A 25,524-nucleotide genomic window follows, 5' to 3' on the forward strand; every position below is an offset into this window, starting at 1 on the left:
GCTCTTTTTTCCCTGGTTTTATTCATTACCTGTTCATTCATTGTCATGTCCACTCATCTTACTCATTTTCTTCTTTCATCCTCAGTTACCTCACTGTGCAGTTAGAACAACTGATCTACTAACAGCAAAAATTAAATAAAGGCTAACATTATTTCTAACATGTATCCTAAGAAATACTTTTAGTAAAACCAGTGCATAGATGAGAAGAACTATTTTTAAACATATTTCTTCAACATAAGAGATGAAACTGTGAAGGAGCAAACAAAAATGTCATTCCCTATCACCTTACACATGAATTCTTAAAATAAATATGTGCCAGATTGGGAATTAAGCTGAATGTTTGTCTAAACTTGGTTTCTTTCTGTCTTCCATACTGTAAAAATGTGCTCCTGTGACACATGTAACCACTGGTATTTTACCACTCATGCCAGTCTTGTGGGGAAGGCCACAGTTAGTATAATTTACACCTGACAGAATGAAAATGAATCACACCAACAAGTCACCCAGCACCTGACATAAGTAGTCATTCCAAATCCAAACTAAATATTCTGACAGAAGAGTCCAAATGAGATTGGTCAGTTCCCTTCTTCGGTTTCCTGCACACAAGCAGTATTTGTGCATTAAAAAAAAAAAAAAAAAACTGCAATGATGACATCTGTATGTTTTATTGGTGATTCTGCAACATTTCGTTCTAATCTGATTTTCATTACAGCATTCCTCTATTTAAAAAGGAAATAATTTCTTACTTAAGACTTGTCAAATTTCATGTTATCGGTAATGTGCAATTTTCTCAAACTGGATAATTTGTAACGTTTTTAGTTATTACCTATTAGCTTTAATATCAAGAATGCTGTTAGAAATTTTGAAAAAAATAAACATTCATTCTGCAAAAATTTTACAGTATCAGACATGTTCATGGTAACAAAGCTAATACTCAACCAGTAACCCTTGATTCTCTGAAGAATGTAACTTCAGTGTATAAAACAACTTCAAACTTCTGATTATTCAGTTCATGCGTGAATGTGCACAGGGGGTCATCTCTCAGGTTCTGTTGGTCATGGAGATACGGTGTCCAGCATTTTTTGCTTAGCCTGTGGCCTAGCAATCATTTTTGTACCTATCAGAAGAACAGGCATACTGTAGCTATACCGAAGTACAGGGTCAAAATTTAAACATCATATACTTCCTTCAGATGAGGCAAATGGAGGAAATTAGTTGGTTCTTTTATGTTAATTGTGGCCTATTGTTGACCTTAAGTGGCTTTGTCCATGGGTGGCTCTTGAAAATATGCCAAAAAAACAATGATTTTTGGGTATGAAAAGTACCAATTGGGGGGATGGCCACTTCTATAATTTCTGTTCATGGTGGATCATTGAAATTTTTACTATATGTACTTAAGATGATATTTTCAGGAGCTTTAAAACATTTTTCGATATCACTATCCACTACTGAGCTCCAGAGGTTCAAAGTTACTGTACTTGTGCAGAAAACAAAAAAACCAGTTTTTAACAGTTTTGCACTATAGGCTGCAATTATTTTAATAAATAATCATAGCAAATTGATCAAATTTTAGTTGTACATTCTTTAGGTATTCGTCTAAAAATGACATTTTCTTGTTTTAGAAAATCCTTATCCATTATCAAGATACAACTGTAAAACAATGATTTTCGGTTACCAAAAGTACCAACTGGAGGGATGGCCAATTCTATACTTTCTATTCATGGCAAATCATCTAAATTTTTACAATATATTCTTAAGATGATGATCTCATGGAGATTTGAAACTTTTTTTACTACCTTTTTCCATTACTGAGATCCCAAGGTTCAAAGTCACTGTACTTGTGCACATAATATCCAGTCTGAGGTGTAAATGTAATTTTAACTGACACTGTGAGCACATGGAAAGAATTCTAAAGTCATCACATGGATTCTGAGGTCACCAAATGGTATCTTCAGTCAGCATTTTTTTCACCCATAAAACTTTATAGTGTGCTTTCTCTGTATAATGGGTACTTCACATATGTACAAATATGTGTAAAGTGGTACTGCAGTGACAAAAATGGGCTAAAAAGGATCTTAACAAGCCCAAAAAGAACTTAATATGACTGCAGAAAATTAAATGAAACTAGGAAGACAGCACATTCAGTAAAATATTTCTCATAAGGTTTTTATTCTTTTAAGATACAATCATATGCTGGGCATTGCCAGTGAACTGTGATTGATGAGCAAAATATACAGAAACAAATGTAAAGCAAACTATTTTGTGTTAACCTTATATTATGTGTTCTTATTTGTTGTTTATATGTGTTAAAGTATATAAATATGTCTGTATATACAAATGAACTGTCAAAACTATACTCACCTACAGAATTCATTTTATATAAACAGAAGAGAACCAGTTGGAGCACAAAAATGGTGAATACACTCCTCTTTAAAAAACCCTGGCAGAAAAGTGGCGAAGTAGCTGCCTCAGTTCTCATTCTGCCTTCCTCGCCAAAAATTCAAGAGAAAGGGAGAAGCCAGCGATGGTGGGAGAGAGAATGTGGTGGTAAGAAAGAGGGGGGGGGGGGGGAGAGGGGAGAGAGAGAGGGAGAGAGAGAGAGAGAGAGAGAGAGAGAGAGAGAGAGAGAGAGAGATGGGGCAGATGGAAATAGAAACAGTGGGAATGAAAGAGAGAGGAGAAAGTGGAAATGAAAAAATGCAGATGAGTGGAGACCATACAAAGGCTTGGAGGGGAGGGGGAGGGGTGGAGCCTGGAGCCCCCTCCCCAGACTAATGAACTTGTTTAACACACAGGTATAGGATAGGGCGCATTTTGGAATGAAATTTTAAGCATATGGGTACAGGGTGGAAGGGGGGGGGGAATAAGTTGAACCCTCCAGAATTTTTGAGCTGTTGAGGTTTGATGGGGACGAAGCAGTGGGAAAGAAATACGAAAGGAGGCGTGTAAGTGAGAGAGGCGACTATGATAGTGGTATATTCTGTAAATCAATGGGAGAAAAAGGAGACAGTGGAAGAGAAACAAGCATAGACAGTCCCAGTGAGAGGCAGATGTTGAGCATAAAGGCTTTACTACAAAGAGAAACTGGGTAAAAAGATTTAGAATGTTCTGTGTTAAATTAGTGAGAATATGTTTGCTGCCAAAATTTTTGTTGATGAATACAGAATGAGAACTGGAACCACTGATTTCCCACTTTCCTTTCAGGAATCTTTTAAAGGGGAACACATCTACCTTTTCTGTGCTCTGACAGAAGCAATTTTCTGCTGGTTTTGCAAATGAGTTAATGTGTTCAGTACCTGACATTAATCATGTAAGCAAAAAAAAAGTTTAAAAATGATTGAAGTCATTTGTAAGGCTTACTGTATGCCACTAAGTGCTCTCATTCTGAATTACTGGATGAATATTGTTTGGAGTTTTGCTCACGAAAAGTTACACTGTCTCAAAACATGTACACGGTTTATAACTGTAATACTTGTATTACTCCATTGAATCTTTCACATAAGATTTTACGTCTTAATGACTAAATTATGTCTGTATAAAAGTTTTTTATTTGGGCACTGTTTGTATGAAATATTGAAAATCAACTTTTTGCCCCTGGAAGCTGTTAAATAGGCAGCCTGCAATTGGGACTGGATTCCCTGACCCACGATAGTCACTAACTAATATCGGTTTTCTAAAATACACTGCGAGTAACTGACTAAGAGCATTTTTCAGACACATTAAAATATATCATTGTGAAACATCTTTATGAGGAAGACAACAGAACATATCTCAATATTTACAAATCTCCAGAAGGAGCAAAAAACATTCTTAGGTACCACATTCATAAAAAATTATTATATGTTTAACCTGGATGCGTGTACTCAGGATGAGTGTTGCTGATGATGATGTTTCTATTGTCTGTGGAATGTAATTAATTAATTGTTATGTAATCACTAATTCCTCCAGTAGTCTTACGGTTTGTTTGGAACTGAAGGAAACTAATTTTAGTAATATTTTGGAGAGTGGACTGTTAGTGAACCACACCATAACTTCTTTGAGCATGTCACTGATGTCATACCCTAAGTCACTCTAAAGGCTGACATCTTCCTTTCTTCTGCCTCTCTGATACTTCTAATTTGGTTGACAATTGGACTTCACTCACAACTTACATCTGATGAAAAGTTTTTCTTATTCCTTACAAGATAAATACTGCAGAAGACATTTGTACACCATGAAAAGGGTGGCCTCAATAACAAGGAAAACCACCATGTAGTACAGGCTGTTGAAGCACTGCCCACAGGGCAAAGATGCCACAAGCAACCGTCAGCTTGTCCAGGTTGTGATAGGCTGCCCACCAAGTAGTCCTACTGCACATATTCTGCCCACAGACACTCATAATTTAAATATGTCTCCATGCAGACCATTAACAGATCATTTCACACACAGAGACCAATATTTAGTCTAATAACACATATTAGTATGTAACACTTTTGCACTAAATAAGGTAAAAGCATCTCAATAAAAATTCTACTGTAGGAAAGAAGAAGTTACACATAAGGAACTTTTCAATTTACTTGATAAATTAACTTTGCTATCTGCCAGCTTTTAAACATCACTGTCCAAGTGACTAAAGATTTTGGTAGCAGTATTATTCATCTCTTTCTGAGATAAAATGGTTTGTATCTCTCCAAAGCTTGCAATAATTTGTATCAAAGGGCCTTTTTTAAGAAATCTCAAAATGAATTTTTTTCCAGTTTCTATTTTTGGTGTGCATAACTGAATTGGCTGCATTATCTAAAAATTGTGAGATACTGCATTTACAGAAGAACTGATAACAATTCTTCTAAATGTGTTATTACAATTTCCTATGTTGCTCTATGCCAATTGGGATCCATATTACTAAGTGACTATCCCACAGCACAAAACCCAGACTTGGTTGCAGGTTCCCTATCTAATGACTTCCACTAGCAACAAAAATTTGATTTTCAGTACCTATATAAATAGTTACCAAATTTAAAATGCTGTCATAATCAACTCATTAAAAAGGTGTAACCTTATGAGAAAGGTTCAACATAGTAATACAAGTATTACTGTTATAAACGGTGTATGTCCAGAGGCAACATAACACACTGCATGCATATACCAAGACAATATTCATCCAGAATTTAAAAATGAGAGCATTTAGTGACTTGCAACTAACACAACACACAATTTCAAACATTTACCAAACTTTTTCTCGCTGATATATGACACTATAACCACTCAGATGCATGGAAAACTAGCTTTTGCTCAAAACAGAGTACAAATTACCCAGAATATACTCATCTACTGTTTGATAATGAGAGCTCAAGCAACTTACAACAAACTTTACATGTAATTTCAAGCCTTTTCTAAACTATTCCCCATTTACATGTTTAATGTCAATTATTTAATACATTGCCTCATTCATAAAGAAATCAGAAGTTTGAAGCAGTTTTATACATGTGTGTTTGATTCCTTAAAGAAGCGTGGGTTTCCTGACTGATTATATCACTGGTGTAGTCTCCAAAAAGAACTGATTCTGCCTGATGCATAGCAAATGGAAGATCATTAAAATATATAATGAACAACAGAGGACCCAATATTGAACATTGTGAAACTCCATTAATGAGTCCCACATCCCTCCCCACTGCCACCCAAAAAGACACCTTTTCTTAAGCTGATGAAATACTAAGGACAGTTCCCTGAAATCTTTTCATTAAGTATGATGTGCTCCATATTTTAGCTATACTGATAATTCCACAAAAACCTCAGTTTTCTATCATAGTCAGATGTCTTGGATTGTTCTTAGAAAATACCAACAGGTTCTGTTTTGTTAATTGATCCCAGTAAGATTTAATGAGTAAATGTGTATATACATTATTCTGAAATGTAAATTATGATTTGGTAAGTATATTATTTTAACAGTATATTCCACAGTATATCACTGTCTCAAAATTTTAAGACACAGTTTGGCACAGCAACAGGTCAGTAATTGTTAAGTGATGAAATAGCATCAGCAACAGATTGAAATAATTTGTGTCCAAAGTGAATGCAACAATGTGTCAGATTTTGAAGCACTCCTAAAAACAGTGGAGCTCACATAATATTAGGTACAAACATCTGGCTAAAACTTGAACCTCCTAGCAGTGAGATTTTTGGGGGAAATTTAAGAGTATATCGAAAATATAGACAAATGGTAAATGGAGGTGGTATATGTGTTGCAGTCACAAGGAACTCAAATACATTGAGCTAGAAATTGAAGCTGCATGCAAGATTCTTCAGGTAAGGCTCAGTATTAAGGGTGGGATCCTTCAGTTTTCCATCAGACCACCTTCAGATATAGCCCAAAATTTTACAGAAAATCTCAATTCACTAATACGGAATTTCCGCAATTCTACTGTCATAATTGGAAGGATTTAGACCATCCAAAAGTCAATTGGAAAAATTAAAGTTTTGTATGTGCTGGACATGACATGATGTCCCAGAAAATATTACTAAGTGTCTTCTCTGAGAACTTGATCTTTGAGGAAGTCCACATTGAAAATGGTATCATCAGTTGTAGCACCAATTATTACCAATGAACAAAGGGCAACTAAAACAAGTCTAGTATGTTTAATTTTTTCAGCAAACTAGATAAAGAGGCAGTAGTGTTATGTCCCAATAAGAAACTTGAAATATTTACCTAAGAAGGGGAGCATGTAGAAGAACTGTAGCTCAGGTTTAAAAGAATGCTTAACGATGCACTCAATAGATTATATACCTAGTTGAATATTTCATGATGGGAGAGACCCGATATGGTACCCAGACATCGTAAAGAAATTTCTAAGGAAAGAGAGACTACTGCATAATAGGTGGGAAAAAAAGCGTAGGGTTAGAGATAGGGAGATGTTGAATGAAATTTATCTGGTTGTCAAGTGGTCAATGCATGAAGCCTTCAACATCTATCATACCAGAATATTATCTAAGAATCTCTCACAGAGCCTGAAGAAATGCTGGTTACATGTACAGGCTTTAATGGTATCAAAGTTAGTGTCCAGGTACTAAAATTGAGGGTTTCAAAGCAAAAGTAAAAATGCTGAAATTGATTTTCAAAGTCCCTCTACAAATTAAAATCCAGATGTACTGCTGCAGTTTAATTCTCACAGTACTGCAGAAATGAGTGTTATAGACATTAGTGTCAATAGTGTTGAGAAACAGCTGAAATACATAAAACTGGACAAAGCTCCAGGGCCCAATGGAATCCCTATCAGGTTCTATACTGAATTTGTGGCTGTGTTAGACCGTCTTTTAACTATAATCTACCATAGATCCCTCAAACAAAAAACCACACCCAGTAATTAGAAGAAAGCACAAGTCACACCCATCTACAAGAAGGGGAGCAGAAGTGATCTGCAAAAGTACCATCCATCATCCTCAACACCCATTTGCTGTAGAATCTTAGAACATATTCTGAGCTCAAATGCAATGAGATATATCAGGTAGAATGAGCTCAACATGTCAACCAACATGGATTCCAAAACATTAATTACATAAAATACAACTCTCACTTTTCTCACACGACCTCCTGAAAGCCAATCAAGTAGATGCAGTATTTCTGACTTACCGGAAATCATTTGACACAGTACCACATATACATTTATTATCAAAAGTATAATCATAGGAGAAACCATGTGAGATTTGTGACTGCACTGAGGATTTTTTTGATAGGGAGGACGCTGCAAATTACCTCAAATGGGAAGCCATTTACAGATGTAGAAGTAAACGTGGGTGTGGCCCTGGGAAATGTGATGGGACTCTTGCTGTTCATGTTGTATGTTAACGGTCTTTAAGACAATATTAATAGTAATCTCAGACTTTTCGCAGATGATTCAGTTATCTATAATGAAGTACTGTCTGAAAGGAGCTGCACAAATATTCAGTGTTACCTTGATACGATTTCAAAGTGGTGCAAAGACGGACAATTGCTTTAAATTTTCAAAAATGTAAAACTTTGCACTTCACAAAAGAAATAAACATAGTATCTTATGACTACAACAAGTCACAGTTGGAACTGATCATCTACACAGATACATGTGTATAATAATTTGTAGGCATATGAAATGGCTCAAGCTCAGTTATGGATAAAGCAGGTGGAAGACTTTGGCTCACTGGTAGAATATTAAGGAAGTGCCATCAGTCAACAAAGAAGATAACTTATAAAACACACATATGACCACACTAGAACATTGCTGTAGTTTTTGGGACCCATAAACAGACTACCAGGGGATACTGAACATACACAGAAAAGGGCAGTGCAAATGGTCACAGTGTTGTTTGAACCATGGGATAGTGTCATGGAGTTGCTGAAGAAAGTGAATGGGCAGATTTTTGGAGATAGACACAGACTATTCCAAGAACGCCTACTTATGAATTTTGAATAGCCAGCTTTAAATGATTAATCTAGAAATATACTACAGCCAATATGAGTGCTCCCACAGGGACCATGAGGACAAGATTAGATTAATTACAGCATGTACAGAGATCTTTAAACAATTATTCTTCCCATGCTCCACACACAAATGGTGAATGGAACGGGAAGAAACCCCAGTAACTGGCATGACAGGAAGTACCCCATGCCAGGAAATTCACAGTGGTTTGCTGGTTATGGATGTAGATGTACATGACATGGATGATAAATGTAAATGAACGGTCCATCAAAATATTTCTATGTGGACACAAGACTTGCAGTGTAACTCCCATTGTGAGCAGCTCAGATGTCAACCTTCACACACTGCTTTGCACATCTGCAAAACAAAGTGTGAACTGAATTTTTTCTCCTGTCAGTCAGAGTTTAACATAGCCAATTGCTTTTCTTCTTGGAACTGGTGCAGCTCTAAATCAGTATTGGTAAACATGATAATTTCAGTTTTGCAGATAAGCAAAGTTACAAACAAAATCATTTTTCAAAAAAATATAAGTTAAATATTTTTCCTGCATTCCTGAACAATACTGCACATGAAAATGATTACATTTATAAAAAGCGTGAAATGAAGCATTAACTTGTGGGGTAGTCAATTCCCAAGAAGCATTATTGACATGATGCCTTCTTACTGTTCTAGTCTAGTGTGTACAATAATTGGAGTAGAATATTAGGTGACATCATTGTAGACTGCCTCAATTTGAAGAGCTTTGTGGCAATCATTTTAATAAAGACACACAGAGTTTTGGTTTGGCAGATAAGAGAAGTGCTCCAACAAGTGGCTGTTTCCTTCCTCTCATTAGTGTGTTTGTAGTACATGAAGTGGTTACATGAGGTAAATGATTCAGTTTATTAGCCTGATGCGAATTGTTGGGTGGAGATAATAATCTAGCAATGAGATTTTGATTTCTTCATGATAAGGGTAACCGGTCATATGGAAATAAATAAATAAAAAATCTAGAGCAGCCTGAATAGAGAGAAAAAGGTTAAAAGGACGTTTATCATGACATTTTTAGATGAAATGAAGGGTAATAGAAAATAGATATAAATGTGGGACAATTGCTTTAGAAACTAAGAAGTTTTCTTTTTATTATTCATGGCGGGGAAAATGGTGTCTCATAAAATTCTGCAAAATGGCTCCAGTTATATCTATCTCCCCAATATGAATGGTGTCAATGCGAAGAGTCTTACACTATGATATCAGTTTTCATCCAAATGGAAAATTATTGCATATAGCATTCCTGACGTTTCCATAATACATCTCTGACCTTTCTTTTCAATATTATTGACCATTTAACAATGGATGCTACCAGAGACTAAGTTTGTTTTGTTTGTGAATGGCACACAAATTGCAAAAATAACAAATTAACTATGGTTCTAGAAGGAGGTATTAACAAAAATTTCTTGGGGATTAATAAAAGTTTACTAACAATTCACTGTCTTAAACACTGAATAAACTTACTATAGGCAGTTGTGAACTTGCAACAGCTTTCCACTCAACTTCGGCATAAAATATGAGGATATGTATGTAGAAGAGATGTGTGAAATACTTTGGATTAAAATTTGATAATACGCACACTGGAAACAAAAAACTATCATCAGATCCACGTAATGCTAATACCATTTAACGCTGTCTCCAGTCCCAATAACAGTCTTGGTTCGGCAACAAAGAGAGCCCATGTTTCTTTATATGTGCTGGATCCAGCTGAAGCTCCGCTTACAAATACCAAATGCACAAATGTTGACTGATATGTTTCTCCCAGCGTTCCAAATAGTCTGACATTTTCTATGGGAGTAATATCACAAAACAATCTGTGGCCTGACATTTACCATCTACACACTGTGGATTGGTCTTCAATGCTCTCATTGTATTGCACTGTATGAAAGGAAGCAACATTAAGACTCGTCAGACCACCGCCCACACTTCCAGTCAGCCGCTGCCCACTTTCTGTGTCTTTTGGCCCACTGACAATGAGCAGATTTATGTGCCACTGTGAGGAACAGCCTTTCATGAGGCAATCAACTCCAAATGTCAACTGCGTGCAGCCACCTTCACAACCTTTACTCACTAACTGGTTAAAGTGAACCTACATTCACTGGCAGCAGCAATTCCTCTCAGATCTGAAACTGATTGTTATCATCAAACAGTGGAAATCCAGGATGGAATAATGACAATATTACAAAATGGATAGATTGCTATGAACCATATAGCAGAGATATCGAGTAGCAGACAGACACAACAAAAAGACTGCGAAACACATAAGCTTTCGACCAAAACTCCTTCTTCTGAATTAGAATAAAAACACACACATACACACAAATTCAACTGATACTCACATGAGCACTGTCTCTGGCTGACGAGAGTTGGGAGGTTAGGTGGAGTGCAGGGCAGAGGAAGGCTGTGTGGCTGGAGTGGGAACAGGGAAGTGGGTAGGTGAGTGAAAGACAGTGACTAATGAAATTTGAGGCCAGGAGGGTTATGGGAATGTATGATACATTGCAAAGTGAGTCCTACATATGCAATAAAGAAAAGATTGTGTTGGTAGGAAGCATCCAGATGGATCATGCTGTGGAATAGTCACTGAAACGAAGAACATTGTGTTTGGTTGCATACTCAACAACACTAGATTTTCTGAATTACACTCTCCCTGAAATATATCCTACACTATGTTATGAAAATTATCCGGACACCCCCAAAAACATACGTTTTTCCTATTAGGTGCATTGTGCTGCCACCTACTGCCAGGTAATCTATATCAGTAACCTCAGTAGTCTTAGACATCATGAGAGAACAGTGTGGGGCACTCCGCAGAACTCATGGACTTCAAACATTGTCAGGTGATTGGATGTCACTTGTGTCATACATCTGTATGGAGATTTCCACACTCCTAAACATCCCTAGGTCCACTGTTTCTGACGTGATAGTGAAGTGGAAATGTTAAGGGACATGTACAGCACAAAAGTGTACACGACGATCTCATCTGTTGACTGACAGAGACTGCCGACAGTTGAAGAGGGTCATTATGTGTAATAGGCAGATATTTACCCAGACCATCACACAGGAATTCTAAACTGCATCAGGATCCACTGCAAGTACTACAACAGTTAGGTGGGAGGTGACTAAAGTTGGATTTCAAGGTCACGGTCACAAACCACACATCACACCGGTAAATGCCAAACAACGCTTTGATCGGTGTAAGGAGTGTAAACATTGGATTATTGAACAGTGGTAAAATGTTTGCAGTGGTGAATCACTGTACACAAGGTGGCGATCCGATGGCAGGGTGTGGGTATGGTGAATGCCCGATGAACATCATCTGCCAGTGTGTGTCGTGCCAACAGTAAAATTGGAGGCAGTGGTGTTATCGTGGGGTCATGTTTTTCATGGAGGGAGCTTGCACTCATTGTTGTTGTGCATGGCACTATCACAGCATGGGCCTACATTGATGTTTTAAGCACCTACTTGCTTCACACTCTTGAAGAGCAATTTGGGGATGGTAATTGCATCTTTCAACACTATTGAGCACCTGTTCATAATGCACAACCTGTGGCGGAGTGGTTACACGACAATAACATCCCTGTAATTGACTGTCCTACACAGAGTCCTGACCTGAATCCTATAGAACACCTTTGGGATGTTTCGGAATGCCGACTTCATGCCAGGCCTCACTGACCGACATTGTTACCTCTTCTCAGTGCAGCACTCCTTGAAGAATGGGCTGCCATTCCCCAAGAAATCTTCTAGTACCTGATTGAATGTATGCCTGCAAGAGTGGAAGCTGTCATCATTCATATTGAATTCCAGCATTACTGATGGATGGTGCCACAAACTTGTAAGTTCTTTTTCAGCCAGGTGTCCAGATACTTTTGATCACATAGATTAGATTAGATTAGATTAATACTAGTTCCATGGATCATGAATACGATATTTCGTAATGATGTGGAACGAGTCACATTTTCCAATACATGACATAATTAAGTTAATTTAACAACATACTTAAGTTAATATAACAACTTTTTCATTTTTTTGTGTTTTTTATATTTTTTTAATTTATATCTAAAAATTCCTCTACGGAGTAGAAGGAGTTGTCATTCAGAAATTCTTTTAATTTCTTCTTAAATACTTGTTGGTTATCTGTCAGACTTTTGATACTATTTAGTAAGTGACCAAAGACTTTAGTGCCAGTATAATTCACCCTTTTGTGTGCCAAAGTTAGAGTTAATCTTGAATAGTGAAGATAATCCTTTCTCCTAGTATTGTAGTTATGCACACTGCTATTACTTTTGAATTGGGTTTGGTTGTTAATAACAAATTTCATAAGAGAGTATATATACTGAGAAGCTACTGTGAATATCCCTAGATCCTTAAATAAATGTCTGCAGGATGATCTTGGGTGGACTCCAGCTATTATTCTGATTATACGCTTTTGTGCAATAAATACTTTATTCCTCAGTGATGAATTACCCCAAAATATGATGCCACATGAAAGCAACGAGTGAAAATAGGCATAGTAAGCTAATTTACTAAGATGTTTATCACCAAAATTTGCAATGACCCTTATTGCATAAGTAGCTGAACTCAAACGTTTCAGCAGATCATCAATGTGTTTCTTCCAATTTAATCTCTCATCAATGGCCACACCTAAAAATTTGGAATATTCTACCTTAGCTATATGCTTCTGATTAAGGTCTGTATTTATTAATGGCGTCATACCATTCACTGTACGGAACTGTATGTACTGTGTCTTATCAAAATTCAGTGAGAGTCCATTTACAAGGAACCACTTAGTAATTTTCTGAAAGACAGTATTGACAATTTCATCAGTTAATTCTTGTTTGTCAGGTGTGATTACTATACTTGTATCATCAGCAAAGAGAACTAACTTTGCCTCTTCATGAATTAAGAATGGCAAGTCATTAATATATATTAAGAACAACAAAGGACCCAAGACTGACCCTTGTGGAACCCCATTCTTGATAGTTCCCCAGTTTGAGGAACGTGCTGATCTTTGCATATTATGAGAACTACTTATTTCAACTTTTTGCACTCTTCTAGTTAGGTACGAATTAAACCATTTGTGCACTGTCCCACTCATGCCACAATACTTGAGCTTGTCTAGCAGAATTTCATGATTTACACAATCAAAAGCCTTTGAGAGATCACAAAAAATCCCAATGGGTGGTGTTCGGTTATTCAGATCATTCAAAATTTGATTGGTGAAAGCATATATGGCATTTTCTGTTGAAAAACCTTTCTGGAAACCGAACTGACATTTTGTTAGTACTTCATTGTTACAGATATGTGAAGCTACTCTTGAATACATTACTTTCTCAAAAACTTTGGATAAAGCTGTTAGAAGGGAGATTGGACGGTAATTGTTGACATCAGATCTATCCCCCTTTTTATGCAAAGGTATAACAATAGCATATTTCAGTCTATCAGAGAAAATGCCCTGTTTCAGAGAGCTATTACACAGGTGGCTGAGAATCTTACTTATCTGTTGAGAACAAGCTTTTAGTATTTTGCTGGAAATGCCATCAATTCCATGTGAGTTTTTGCTTTTAAGCGAGTTTATTATTTTCCTAATTTCAGAGGGAGAAGTGGGTGAGTTCAATTGTATCAAATTGCATAGGTATGGCCTCTTCCATTAACAGCCTAGCATCTTCTAATGAACACCTGGATCCTACTATATCCACAACATTTAGAAAATGATTATTAAAAATATTTTCAACTTCTGACTTTTTGGTCGTAAAGTTTTCATTCAATTTGATGGTAATACTGTCTTCCTGTGCTCTTGGTTGACCTGTTTCTCTTTTAATAATATTCCAAATTGTTTTAATTTTATTATCAGAGTTGCTGATTTCAGACATGATACACATACCTCTGGATTTTTTAGTAATATAGTGTATATTCCTGTAGTCCTCCTGGCCTAATCCTTCATTAACCACTGTCACTGTCCTTCACCCTTCCCTGTTCCCATTCCAGTATTACACAGCATTCTATTCTACCAATACACCCATAGCCTATTTATTTCTCACCTTCTCTGACCATTCTGGTGTCTTCATTCACAAAGTGGTCACAGGCATGTCCAAATACAATAGTCCATGTCTGCCATTCTGTCACACCTTGTGTCCGTGAGCCAACAGATAGATACAGGACACTTCAGTGCTGTGACTCAGATCAACAGTGGAGGGTCACATGAGCACTTGCACCATATACGATGGTCCAAGGAGACCAACATGTTTTTTAAGGGGATACCAAATACTTTGCTAGTGAGTTAAATTCAGGTGGATGGGGCAAACCACAGAAGCTCTGCATGGAAAATGCAAAGGTCCCAGGATCAAATCATTGTCTGACAACCAATTCTAATCTGCCAGGAATTTCAAACTGGCACACATTCGGGTGTAGAGTGAAAATTCATTCTGGAAACAATGCCGTAGCCCGTAGCTGAGCCATTTCTATGCAATGTTCTCTCTTCTGGGACTGATAGTCCCACAAGGTATGCAGGAGAACTGTGGAGTTTGGAAGGCAGCAGGGAGTTACTGGCAGAACTAAGCTGTGAGGCAGGGTTGTGAGCTGTACTTGCATAGCTCAGTCAGTAGAGCACTTGATCACCAAGGGTAAAAGTCCCAGGTTTGAGTCCCAGTTTGAGACACAGTTTTAGTTTCCCAGGAATTTCAGTGCCACCAAGTAAGAATTTTGAGTTGAGGGCTCATGGAAGAACTTACTAACCCTCAATTTAGTAAGGATTGGTCTGATTACACCACCTGTTTTGTTTTTGAACACTCCGCATTCTGCTAACAAGTTTTCTCATGTGTACTCCTAGAAAGAACTGTCTCCTATATGATTTTTTTTTTCTTGCCACACACTTCTGTAGAATAAATATTTTTTGACCATACTGCAGTTCCTCAGATGAAGATGCAGTAGGACAAGTATGCCAGCTATCCTATCAGCAGGTCAGTACACTGAAGGAGAATAAATTTCTTTTATTTCTGTCTATGATGACAAAACATTTTGGTCCTTAGACTGCCAGACAATCTTCAAATCTGCGGCAAAACATTGAAAAACCAAAATAACTAGTGAACAGTCTACATCTTGAAACTATAAAATATACCATAATGAAAAGTATTACTTTCATACATGTTGAAAACATGATGAGGCAATACCTGTTTTAACCCTTGAGCAGGCGCACCATTTTTCATAACACGAGTGGGTGCACGGTGCACTTTGTACATATGTATAGAATAGCTTCATTTATGTTGCCAAGGTGAGTCATGTATGATCAAAATCACAGTTTAATCTCAGTTTATTTAAACAAGGTGAAAATAAACTTACATCATATGAGCTAAACTACTGTTTTATTAAACAATAATGAAATAAATTTTCAGTATAACTCTCTGTTCCCAAGGACAGGTGTTAAAGAGACAGTAATGATGTGTTCGAAGCATTAAGCAGTGTTGGCGCACTTTATACACAGGCGTGGCCACTTTAGGGTTAAAACGTGTCCTAATAAAATGAAGCCATTGTGAAATTGTCAAAAAATTAACACAAAATCAGCTTGGCACTGTCGCATATATTTAAAATATGTTGCAATCTAGGCCACAATGCTGGCAGAATCATCATGTTAACAGAACTACTGTTCATACCAAACTGAGATACAGTAGCCACAAAGTATGTTTGTGTTGTAAGCTTGTTACATGTCACTGCTGCGAGCCTCCACATAGTTGTCAATCACATAATTGTACAAAATGAAGTAAAATGAAAAACACAGTAGACAAAGTCTATATTGGTCTTGCATGGTGTATAAATTATTACAGTGATAAAAAAATTAAAACCAGAAATAAAATATAATTTTAAAATATATCAATTGTTTATCAGTTAAGATCTGTAATTTCTGGGACTGACTAATTTATGGAATACTAGAATTTTCTATAACATTCTATATTTACATAAACACAAACACTCTCAACTAAGGAACACATTTTAGCTACATCTGTACTTTTGTACTCATATGTGCTTAATATATGTACTTTCAGTTTGAAATGTTATTTCTTGACGACATGTCTACTGATGCAATTGTTACATAATTTTGGATTCTATGTGATGATATTTTTTTATAATCTCATGAAACTTGATATTTATGATGCACTCTTTTCCAAATAGAAAATGATAAATGGCTTTCAATTTCCCCAATATTTTTTAAAATTTCTTCATTTCTCAATTGCGGTAGATGAAATGTTGTCAAAATAAATATCTTAACTAGCACCAGGGGACAGCACCATATCTCTCCTGTATATTAACCTATGTACCATGCTCTTAGATATGGGTTAGACACACAGAATGAAGGGATTATAGCTGAACATTTACTACAAGGCACAACAGTGTTTAAAATGGGATCTCTGCTGTAAGGGGCACTTCACAAGCAACTGCGCTATAAGTACACTCCTCATGTGCCACAGATATTCCTCCTTAGGCTAAAAATGTCCTAGTTGTTCATAGAAGGAGCATCAATTGATCATAACACAGACAAAAGTGTTTGCTCAAGACAGACTGATATATATGCAACCTACATTTTCAGTTTATTAGAATCCCACCCACAGTATTTTGCAACACTTTTATTGTAACATCGCTGTTAGACACCAGCTTGAAACTGCATGCAAGATTGTATGGGCAAGACACAGTATCAAGGAGGGACATAAACCTGAAATCAGATATTTCTATTGACCGCCAGACTCACCTCCAAATGTAACAGAAAACCTTAAAAAAGACCTAAATTTACTAGTACATAAGTTACCCAATTGTATTACAATTGGATAAGACTCAATTCGTCCAACAATCAATTAGAAAATTTACACTTTTTTACGTCAAGGGCATGACAAGATGTCCTGCAAAATGTTACTAAATGCATTACTACTGTATAATGGGTGTAAAACAAAGCATGGGGCTAGAGACCGGGAGATGATAAATGAAACTTTTTAGGCTGATAATAGCACAATGCTTGAAGTCTTCAGTAACTGCCATATCATAATTTCATCACATGCTCTCTCACAAAATCGAAAGCAATTCTGATCACATGTACAGGCTTCAATAATACCAAAGTTAGGGTCCAGACACTTATAGATGAGGCTGCTACTGAAATTGAGTGCCTCAAAGTGATAGAAAAAATGCTGAATTTGATTTTCAAAAGTTTCTTTACAAATGAAAATCCAGCGCTATTGATACAATTTAATCCTCACACCACTGCAAAGATGAGTCACATAGATACTAGTGACAGGAGCATTGAGAAACAGCTGGAGATGCTGAAACTGAACAAAGCTCCAGGTCACAATGGAATCCCTATTGGATTATACACTGAATCTGCAGCTGAGTTGGTCTCTCTTTTAGCTATGATCTACTATAGATCCCTTGAAGAAAGAACTGTGCCCAGTTGGAAGAAAGCACATCTGCAAGAAGGGGAGCAGAAGTGATCCACAAAACTACCATCCAGTATTTTTGCCCTCCACTTGTTGCAGCATCTTAGAACATATTCTGAGCCAAATATAACTAGAGTGAGGTATCTCAAACAGGGTGACATCTTCATACCAACCTGCATGGACTCCAAAAACTCTGATCACAGGAAACTCAATACACACTTTTCTCACACGAGGTCCTGAAAGCTTGTCATTTCTCAATTTCTGAAAAGCATTAGACTCAGTACCACATCTATGTTTATTATCAAAAGTATGTTTATTTGGGGTGCAAAATGAAATTTGTTAATGAACTGAGGATCTTTTGGTTGGAGGATGCATCACGTTACCTCAAATGGAGAATCATCGACAGATTTAGAAGTAAATTTGGTTGTGCTTCAGCAGGTTGTGAAGCGGCCCTTGCTTTTGATGTTGCATATTAATTAGATTAGAATATTATGAAATCTACATCTACATCTACATTCATACTCCGCAAGCCACCTGACGGTGTGTGGTGGGGGGTACCTTGAGTACCTCTATCGGTTCTCCATTCTATTCCAGTCTCGTATCGTTCATGGAAAGAAGGATTGTTGGTATGCCTCTGTGTGGGCTCTAATCTGTCTGATTTTATCCTCATGGTCTCTTCACAAGATATACGTAGGAGGGAGCAATATACTGCTTGACTCCTTGGTGAAGGTATGTTCTCCAAACTTCACCAAAAGCCCGTACCGAGCTACTGAGCATCTCTCCTGCAGATTCTTCCACTGGAGTTTATCAATCATCTCACTAACGCTTTCACGATTACTAAATGATCCTGTAACAAAGCGCACTGCTCTCCGTTGGATCTTCTCTGTCTCTTCTATCAACCCTATCTGGTACAGATCCCACACTGCTGAGCAGTATTCAAGCAGTGGTGAACAAGCGTACTGTAACCTACTTCCTTTGTTTTCGGATTGCATTTCCTTAGGATTCTTCCAATGAATCTCAGTCTGGCATCTGCTTTACCGACGATCAACTTTATATGATCATTCCATTTTAAATCACTCCTAATGCGAACTCCCAAATAATTTATGGAATTAACTGCTTCCAGTTGCTGACCTGCTATATTGTAGCTAAATGATAAGGGATCTTTCTTTCTGTGTATTTGCAGCACATTACACTTGACTACATTGAGATTCAATTGCCATTCCCTGCACCATGCATCAATTCGCTGCAGATCCTCCTGCATTTCAGTACAATTTTCCATTGTTACAACCTCTTGATATACCACAGTATCATCCGCAAAAAGCCTCAGTGAACTTCCGATGTCATCCACAAGGTCATTTATGTATATTATGAATAGCAACGGTCTTACGACACTCCCCTGCGGCACACCTGAAATCACTCTTACTTCGGAAGACTTCTCTCCATTGAGAATGACATGCTGTGTTCTGTTATCTAGGAACTCTTCAATCCAATCACACAATTAGTGTGATGGTCCCTATGCTCTTACTTTGTTCATTAAATGACTGTGGGGAACTGTATCAAATGCCTTGCAGAAGTCAAGAAACACGGCATCTACCTGGGAACCCGTGTCTATGGCCCTCTGAGTCTCGTGGACGAATAGTGCAAGCTGGGTTTCACACGATCTTCTTTTTTGAAACCCATGCTGATTCCTACAGAGTAGATTTCTAGTCTCCAGAAAAGTCATTATACTCGAACATAATACGTGTTCCAAAATTCTACAACTGATCGACATTAGAGATATAGGTCTATAGTTCTGCACATCTGTTCGACATCCCTTCTTGAAAACGGGGATGACCTGTGCCCTTTTCCAATCCTTTGGAACGCTAAGCTCTTCCTACGGTACACCGCTGCAAGAAGGGGGCCAAGTTCCTTCGCGTACTCTGTGTAAAATCGAACTGGTATCCCATCAGGTCCAGAGGCCTTTCCTCTTTTGAGTGATTTTAATTGGTTGTCTATCCCTCTGTTGTCTATTTTGATATCTACCATTTTATCATATGTGTAACAATCTAGAGAAGGAACTACAGTGCAGACTTCCTCTGTGAAACAGCTTTGGAAAAAGACTTTTAGTATTTCGGCCTTTAGTTTGTCATCCCCTGTTTCAGTACCATTTTGGGCACAGAGTGTCTGGACATTTTGTTTTGATCCACTTTGACATAAGACCAAAATTTCTTAGGATTTTCTGCCAAGTCAGTACATAGAACATTACTTTCGAATTCATTGAGCGCCTCTCGCATAGCCCTCCTCACACTACATTTCGCTTTGCGTAATTTTTGTTTGTCTGCAAAGCTTTGACTATGTTTATGTTTGCTGTGAAGTTCCCTTTGCTTCCGCAGCAGTTTTCTAACCCGGTTGTTGTACCACGGTGGCTCTTTTCCATCTCTTACAATCTTGCTTGACACATACTCATCTAACGCATATTGTACGATGGTTTTGAACTTTGTCCACTGATCCTCAACACTATCTGCACTTGAGAAAAAACTTTTGTGTTGAGCTATCAGGTACTCTGAAATCTGCTTTTTATCACTTTTGCTGAACAGAAAAATCTTCCTACCTTTTTTAATATTTATATTTACGGCTGAAATCATCGATGTAGTAACCGCTTTATGATCGCTGATTCCCTGTTCTGCATTAACTGTTTCAAATAGTTCAGGTCTGTTTGTCACCAGAAGGTCTAATATGTTATCGCCACGAGTCGGTTCTCTGTTTAAATGCTCAAGGTAGTTTTCAGATGAAGCATTTAATAAAATTTCACTGGATTCTTTGTCCCTGCCGCCCGTTATGAACATTTGAGTCTCCCAGTCTATATCCGGCAAATGAAAATCTCCACCCAGAACTATAACTTGGTAGGGAAATCTACTTGAAATACTTTCCAAATTGTCCTTCAGGTGCTCAACCACAACAGCTGCTGAGCCAGGGGGCCTATAGAGACATCCAATTGCCATGTCTGAGCCTGCTTTAACCGTGACCTTCACCCAAATTATTTCACATTTTGGATCTCCGTCAATTTCCTTCGATACTATTGAACTTCTTATCGCTATAAAAACACCTCCCCCTTCACTGTCCACCCTGTCTCTGCGGTATACATTCCAATCTGAGTTTAGAATTTTATTACTGTTTACATCTGGTTCAGCCAACTTTCTGTCCCTAGTACTATGTGGGCATTGTGACCGTTTATTAAAGAGAGCAGTTCTGGGACCTTTCTATAGACACTCCTGCAGTTTACTATTAGCACATTAATATTGTTATTCCCTGTTGCATTTTGCCTACTCCTACCTTGCCGTGTCTCAGGAGGCGTCTTGTCGGGCCTAGGGAGGGAATTCTCTAAGCTAAAAAACCCACATGTGCACTCCACACATACTCCGCTACCCTTGTAGTCACTTCCTGCATGTAGTGCACGCCTGACCTATTCAGGGGGACGCTACATTTCTCCACCCGATAGCGGAGGTCGAGAAATTTGCACCCCAGATCTCCACAGAAACGTCTGAGCCTCTGGTTTAAGCCTTCCACTTGGCTCCAAACCAGAGGACCGTGATCGGTTCTGAGAACGATACTACAAATAGTTAGCTCACATGGATAGATTGCTACTCTCTGTGTATGGAGATGTTGAGTTGCAGACAGGCACAGCAAAGAGACTGCTATATGTTTGAGCTTTCAGCCAACAGACCTCCTTCAAAAGTAGAAAACACACACACATTCACATGAAACAACTCCCACACATGTGACTACTGGCTCTGACTGCCGACACTGGATTGCATACAGCTACTACTGCCTGATGGGAGAAGCAATATCTGGTTGTGGGGGTAAAATGGAGGCTGGGATGGGGAAGGGGAAGTATAGCAGGAAAGGGGTGGGGGAACGTGTAGTTCTCCTTGTGGGAGCATGCAAGGAATGGTGATGACAGGGTAGAGCTGCCAGGTGCAGTCAGGTACTTTGGAGAGAGAGAGAGGGGGGGGGGGGGGGAAGGGAATGAAGACTAGCAGTTTCATTGGTGGAATAGAAGGCTGTGAAGTGTTGGAGTGGGACCAGGGAAGGGGATAGGTAGGTGACAGGCAGGGACTAGTGAAAGTTGTGGCCAGGGCAATATGGCAATGTAGAATATATTGTGCGGAGAGTTCCCACCTGCACAATGCAGAAAAGATGATGTTGGTAGGAAGGACTCAGTGAGGCTGTGAAGCACTCAATGAAATAAAGCAGATTGTTTGGGCAGCATGTTCAGCATCTGAATTCCCTGAGTTTTTCCTGATTTCTCCAGGTAAAATGTTATTCCCTGAGAACTGCAGGTTTTCCAGAAGAATCGCCACCCTGAGAGTACACCACCTGAGTCTCCAAATCACTCCTGAATCCAAACTGAAAGTCTCCAATGCTCTCCTCACATTCAAGGTATATTTTTGAATGTAGTATTTTAAGGAATAACATGAGGACATGACTCACCATTCTGCAGTCATCGTGGCACAATGCTCTGGGATGTTTCAGAAGTGGTACAGACATTGGTACGATTCCATTTTGAGTGATATTGTTGAATAAACCAACCAACGTGGAAAGAGATTGTTTATCCTTGAGCAGCTTTAGTATGTCAAAGGGCATTTCACCAGGACATGGAGCATTCCCAGTATTTGATATTGTTATGGGATGCTGTATTCTGCTCTTGTGCTATCCATACCATCATTCTCTCAGATTCCATGACTAATATAATCTGTTGTCCCAAAAGTGATTTTCAATGTTTTCCTTCCAGTCACCCAGGTTCTCTTCAGCACTAGGGAGGATGTTGTTATCTTTGTTTGTGGGCCCGCTTCCTCTGCTGCTGTGTCACTGCTACTTGCTTTACTTTCTTGTACATGTTGAAGGAGACATGTTTTGTGTTCAGTTCTTATATTTTGCTACATGCCTTTGTAGGATGTTGTTACTTTGCATATGTACTTACTTCTGTATTATTTTCTGCTATTCTCTGTGCATTATTGGGTCTTTACTTTTGAAGGATCTTCTGTGACTGGTCAGTTGTAGAATTTCATCTGTCATCCCAGGCTAGTGTTTCTTGCTGTCAATGTCCTTTAGTTTTTATTGGCTCACTTCATTCACTACAGATTTGTCTTGGTACCAGATTTGGAGTTTATGGAACACAAGGAGTGTCTCAGCAATAAGTGTTTGTATAGTATTAAGGAATTCCTCTCAGGGGAGTAGAATACTTTCATTTGTATACATAATATTTACATGTACCAAAAAAATGCAACATAATTTTTATTGGTAGGCCTATTGTATACAATTGTTTCCCGCAATGTTATAAGGGGAAATGAACAATATGTAACCTATCCAAAACAAATCCTTGTATTTGTCCATGGAGAATAAATAAAATTCGAGTGCTTCTATCCACTGGTGGCAGTTTTTCATCTTCATATTCATTGCTCCTAGCAAAAGACTGAGATCAGAGTTAATATCAGCATCAGGATATGCCTTCACACTTCTTAAAGAAATTTTGAATCATTTATTGACAAGGACATAGCCAATTTGATTCCTAATATTTTTGTTGGTGTTTGAAGTTCACATGTAGAGATGATACGGAGGTAACTGCAAATGAGTGTTTGCTATTATGAACTCTTCCTCCTGCCATAGATGCACCAGCTGATCATATCAATCATTGATAGTCCCTAAAACAGAATTGCCTACTATATCAAGGCACCAGCTGTGGACTACCTCAACAGTGGAATCACCCACCACTATGGTAATCTCAGTTGATTTGTTAAAAGACATGACTGTCTTGACTTGTGTGCAAAAAGATCTGATAAAGACATTGATGCATCACAAGTTGGGCCACATATCTGGATAACAACCAGCAGAATGGTTTTTGGACAGAACTGTACAAAAATTACTCTGTTGGATGCAGGTACAAATTTCTTGACAGTTGCATTGATAACTGGACTTGCTTGAAATGGTGTGGATCATTGTTGCCTGTGCAATATACTTGGGCCTAGTATTGCAAGTATACTGCTACATGAGATATCTTCCAACAGTAGTACAAGTTGTATGTTTAATGTTATTGTCCATATTATTTTTTTTATTTCAAGATGGAAGTTTACATTACACTTTTTTCTTTCATTTCTTGAATGATAGTATGTGGTGGCATAATAATAGCAATAATAATAATGTGATGATGATGATGATGATGATGACACATCATTCTTATTTTACAGGGAAAACGTCCACTAAAGAAGAAATTCTTCAACACAATCATGTTAGAACAGAACAGTTTGCTGGAACTGATGCTACAAACAACATATAGAACAGATGCCGTTTACGGAAATGGTGGGTTTCTTTGTGTGTTGAACATCGTTTTGGCTTTGTTCTTACTCGTTATGATGTCAAGATGATTGATCATTCAGTTTAGTATTCAACGTAATGAGCCACACAGAATGAATTAGCTCATAATGGCCTGCAGCTACACAGAGAATATGGCACAACTGTTTAAATTTTACAAATAGTGCTTCTTGTTTAACTAATCTTAACTCTACAGTAAGTACTGCTCTGATGAACTATACAATGTGTGTAATGTTGATACACACACACACACACACACAATGAATGCATTATCATAGCACTACATCCAGCAGCCCCACTGGGGTATGGAGTTGCATCAGGTTAAGTGAGTGCGAGGAGCAAGGTGAGTGGGAAGGAGATGAGATAACAGAGATATGGCACAAGTGAGCTCTCCTGGTGAAGGTGGGGAAGGTTATGTGTGGTACATGATGAAATAAGATGCATGGGTCAGTAGGGGCATGGGGGTCGAGGGGGTGGGGGGGGGGGGGAGGGGGGGGGGAGGGGGGGGGGGAGTGCAAGATAAAATAGAGGAGGAGGGTAGCTGTGGCAAGAGCAGTATGGTTATAGACTTATGAGTAAATTGATCAAATCGGAGAGAAGTAACTGAAAGAAGATGATATGATGGGAAGGATGCTATTCAGATGGTACTGGTTCTTAAGCAACCATTGAAGTCAAGCAGGTTGTGCTCATTTTTCCTACATATGTGATTCAATGTGGCAAATTTGTTACTGAGGAAGGGTGGAGGGAGTTGACCCCGTGATCCAGATGACACAAGTTGTAGAGCACTGAAGTTGACTATGTTGTGTTCAGTATCATATTCTGCTGCTGTGTGATCAACTCCAGCTATTCATTCTGGTGGACAGCTGTTTGAAGGTAATCCATTCATAAAAGGCTGTGCAGAAGTTATAGTTGAACTGGTATGTGAAGTGAGCACTTTCACAGCTGGTCCTATGTCTGATCGGGTGGAATATGCTTATGACTGGACTGGAATTGGATGTACTGGGTGGATACATAGGGCAGGTGATACACCTGAATTTTCCACACTGATCCATGTGGCATGAGTATGTATGGCATAGGAATGTGCTAGGCTACTTTGTAGATCACACGGGCAGTGAGATACCCCTTTGGGACAGGTAGTAAGGATTTTGCATAGTAAGTTCCTCATTTTAGGACATGATAGAGAGGTAGTCAATGTCCTTCTAGAGGATATGATGGGCTGTTGTAGTCCAGTTTGGTACTGATTTTGGGAGGTGCCCCTTTGTAGCTGGTTAGGGGGGGTGGCTGGAACATTAGGAGTATGT

General features: G+C 38.2%; 1 protein-coding gene across 1 annotated transcript in view; it reads left to right on the forward strand.

Annotated features, from left to right (window-relative positions):
- The window catches only part of LOC124607060 (sodium/potassium/calcium exchanger 4-like), a 137,050-nt gene that overhangs the window by 362 nt on the left and 111,164 nt on the right, over window positions 1–25,524 (forward strand). Inside the window, exon 2 of the mRNA XM_047139237.1 lies at window positions 24,100–24,211. Within this exon, the coding sequence (XP_046995193.1) occupies window positions 24,139–24,211 (73 nt within the window). The 5' untranslated portion in view covers window positions 24,100–24,138. The remainder of the gene's footprint in view (window positions 1–24,099; window positions 24,212–25,524) is intronic.

This window comes from Schistocerca americana, chromosome 3, assembly GCF_021461395.2.
Source record: "Schistocerca americana isolate TAMUIC-IGC-003095 chromosome 3, iqSchAmer2.1, whole genome shotgun sequence".
NCBI lineage: Eukaryota > Metazoa > Arthropoda > Insecta > Orthoptera > Acrididae > Schistocerca > Schistocerca americana.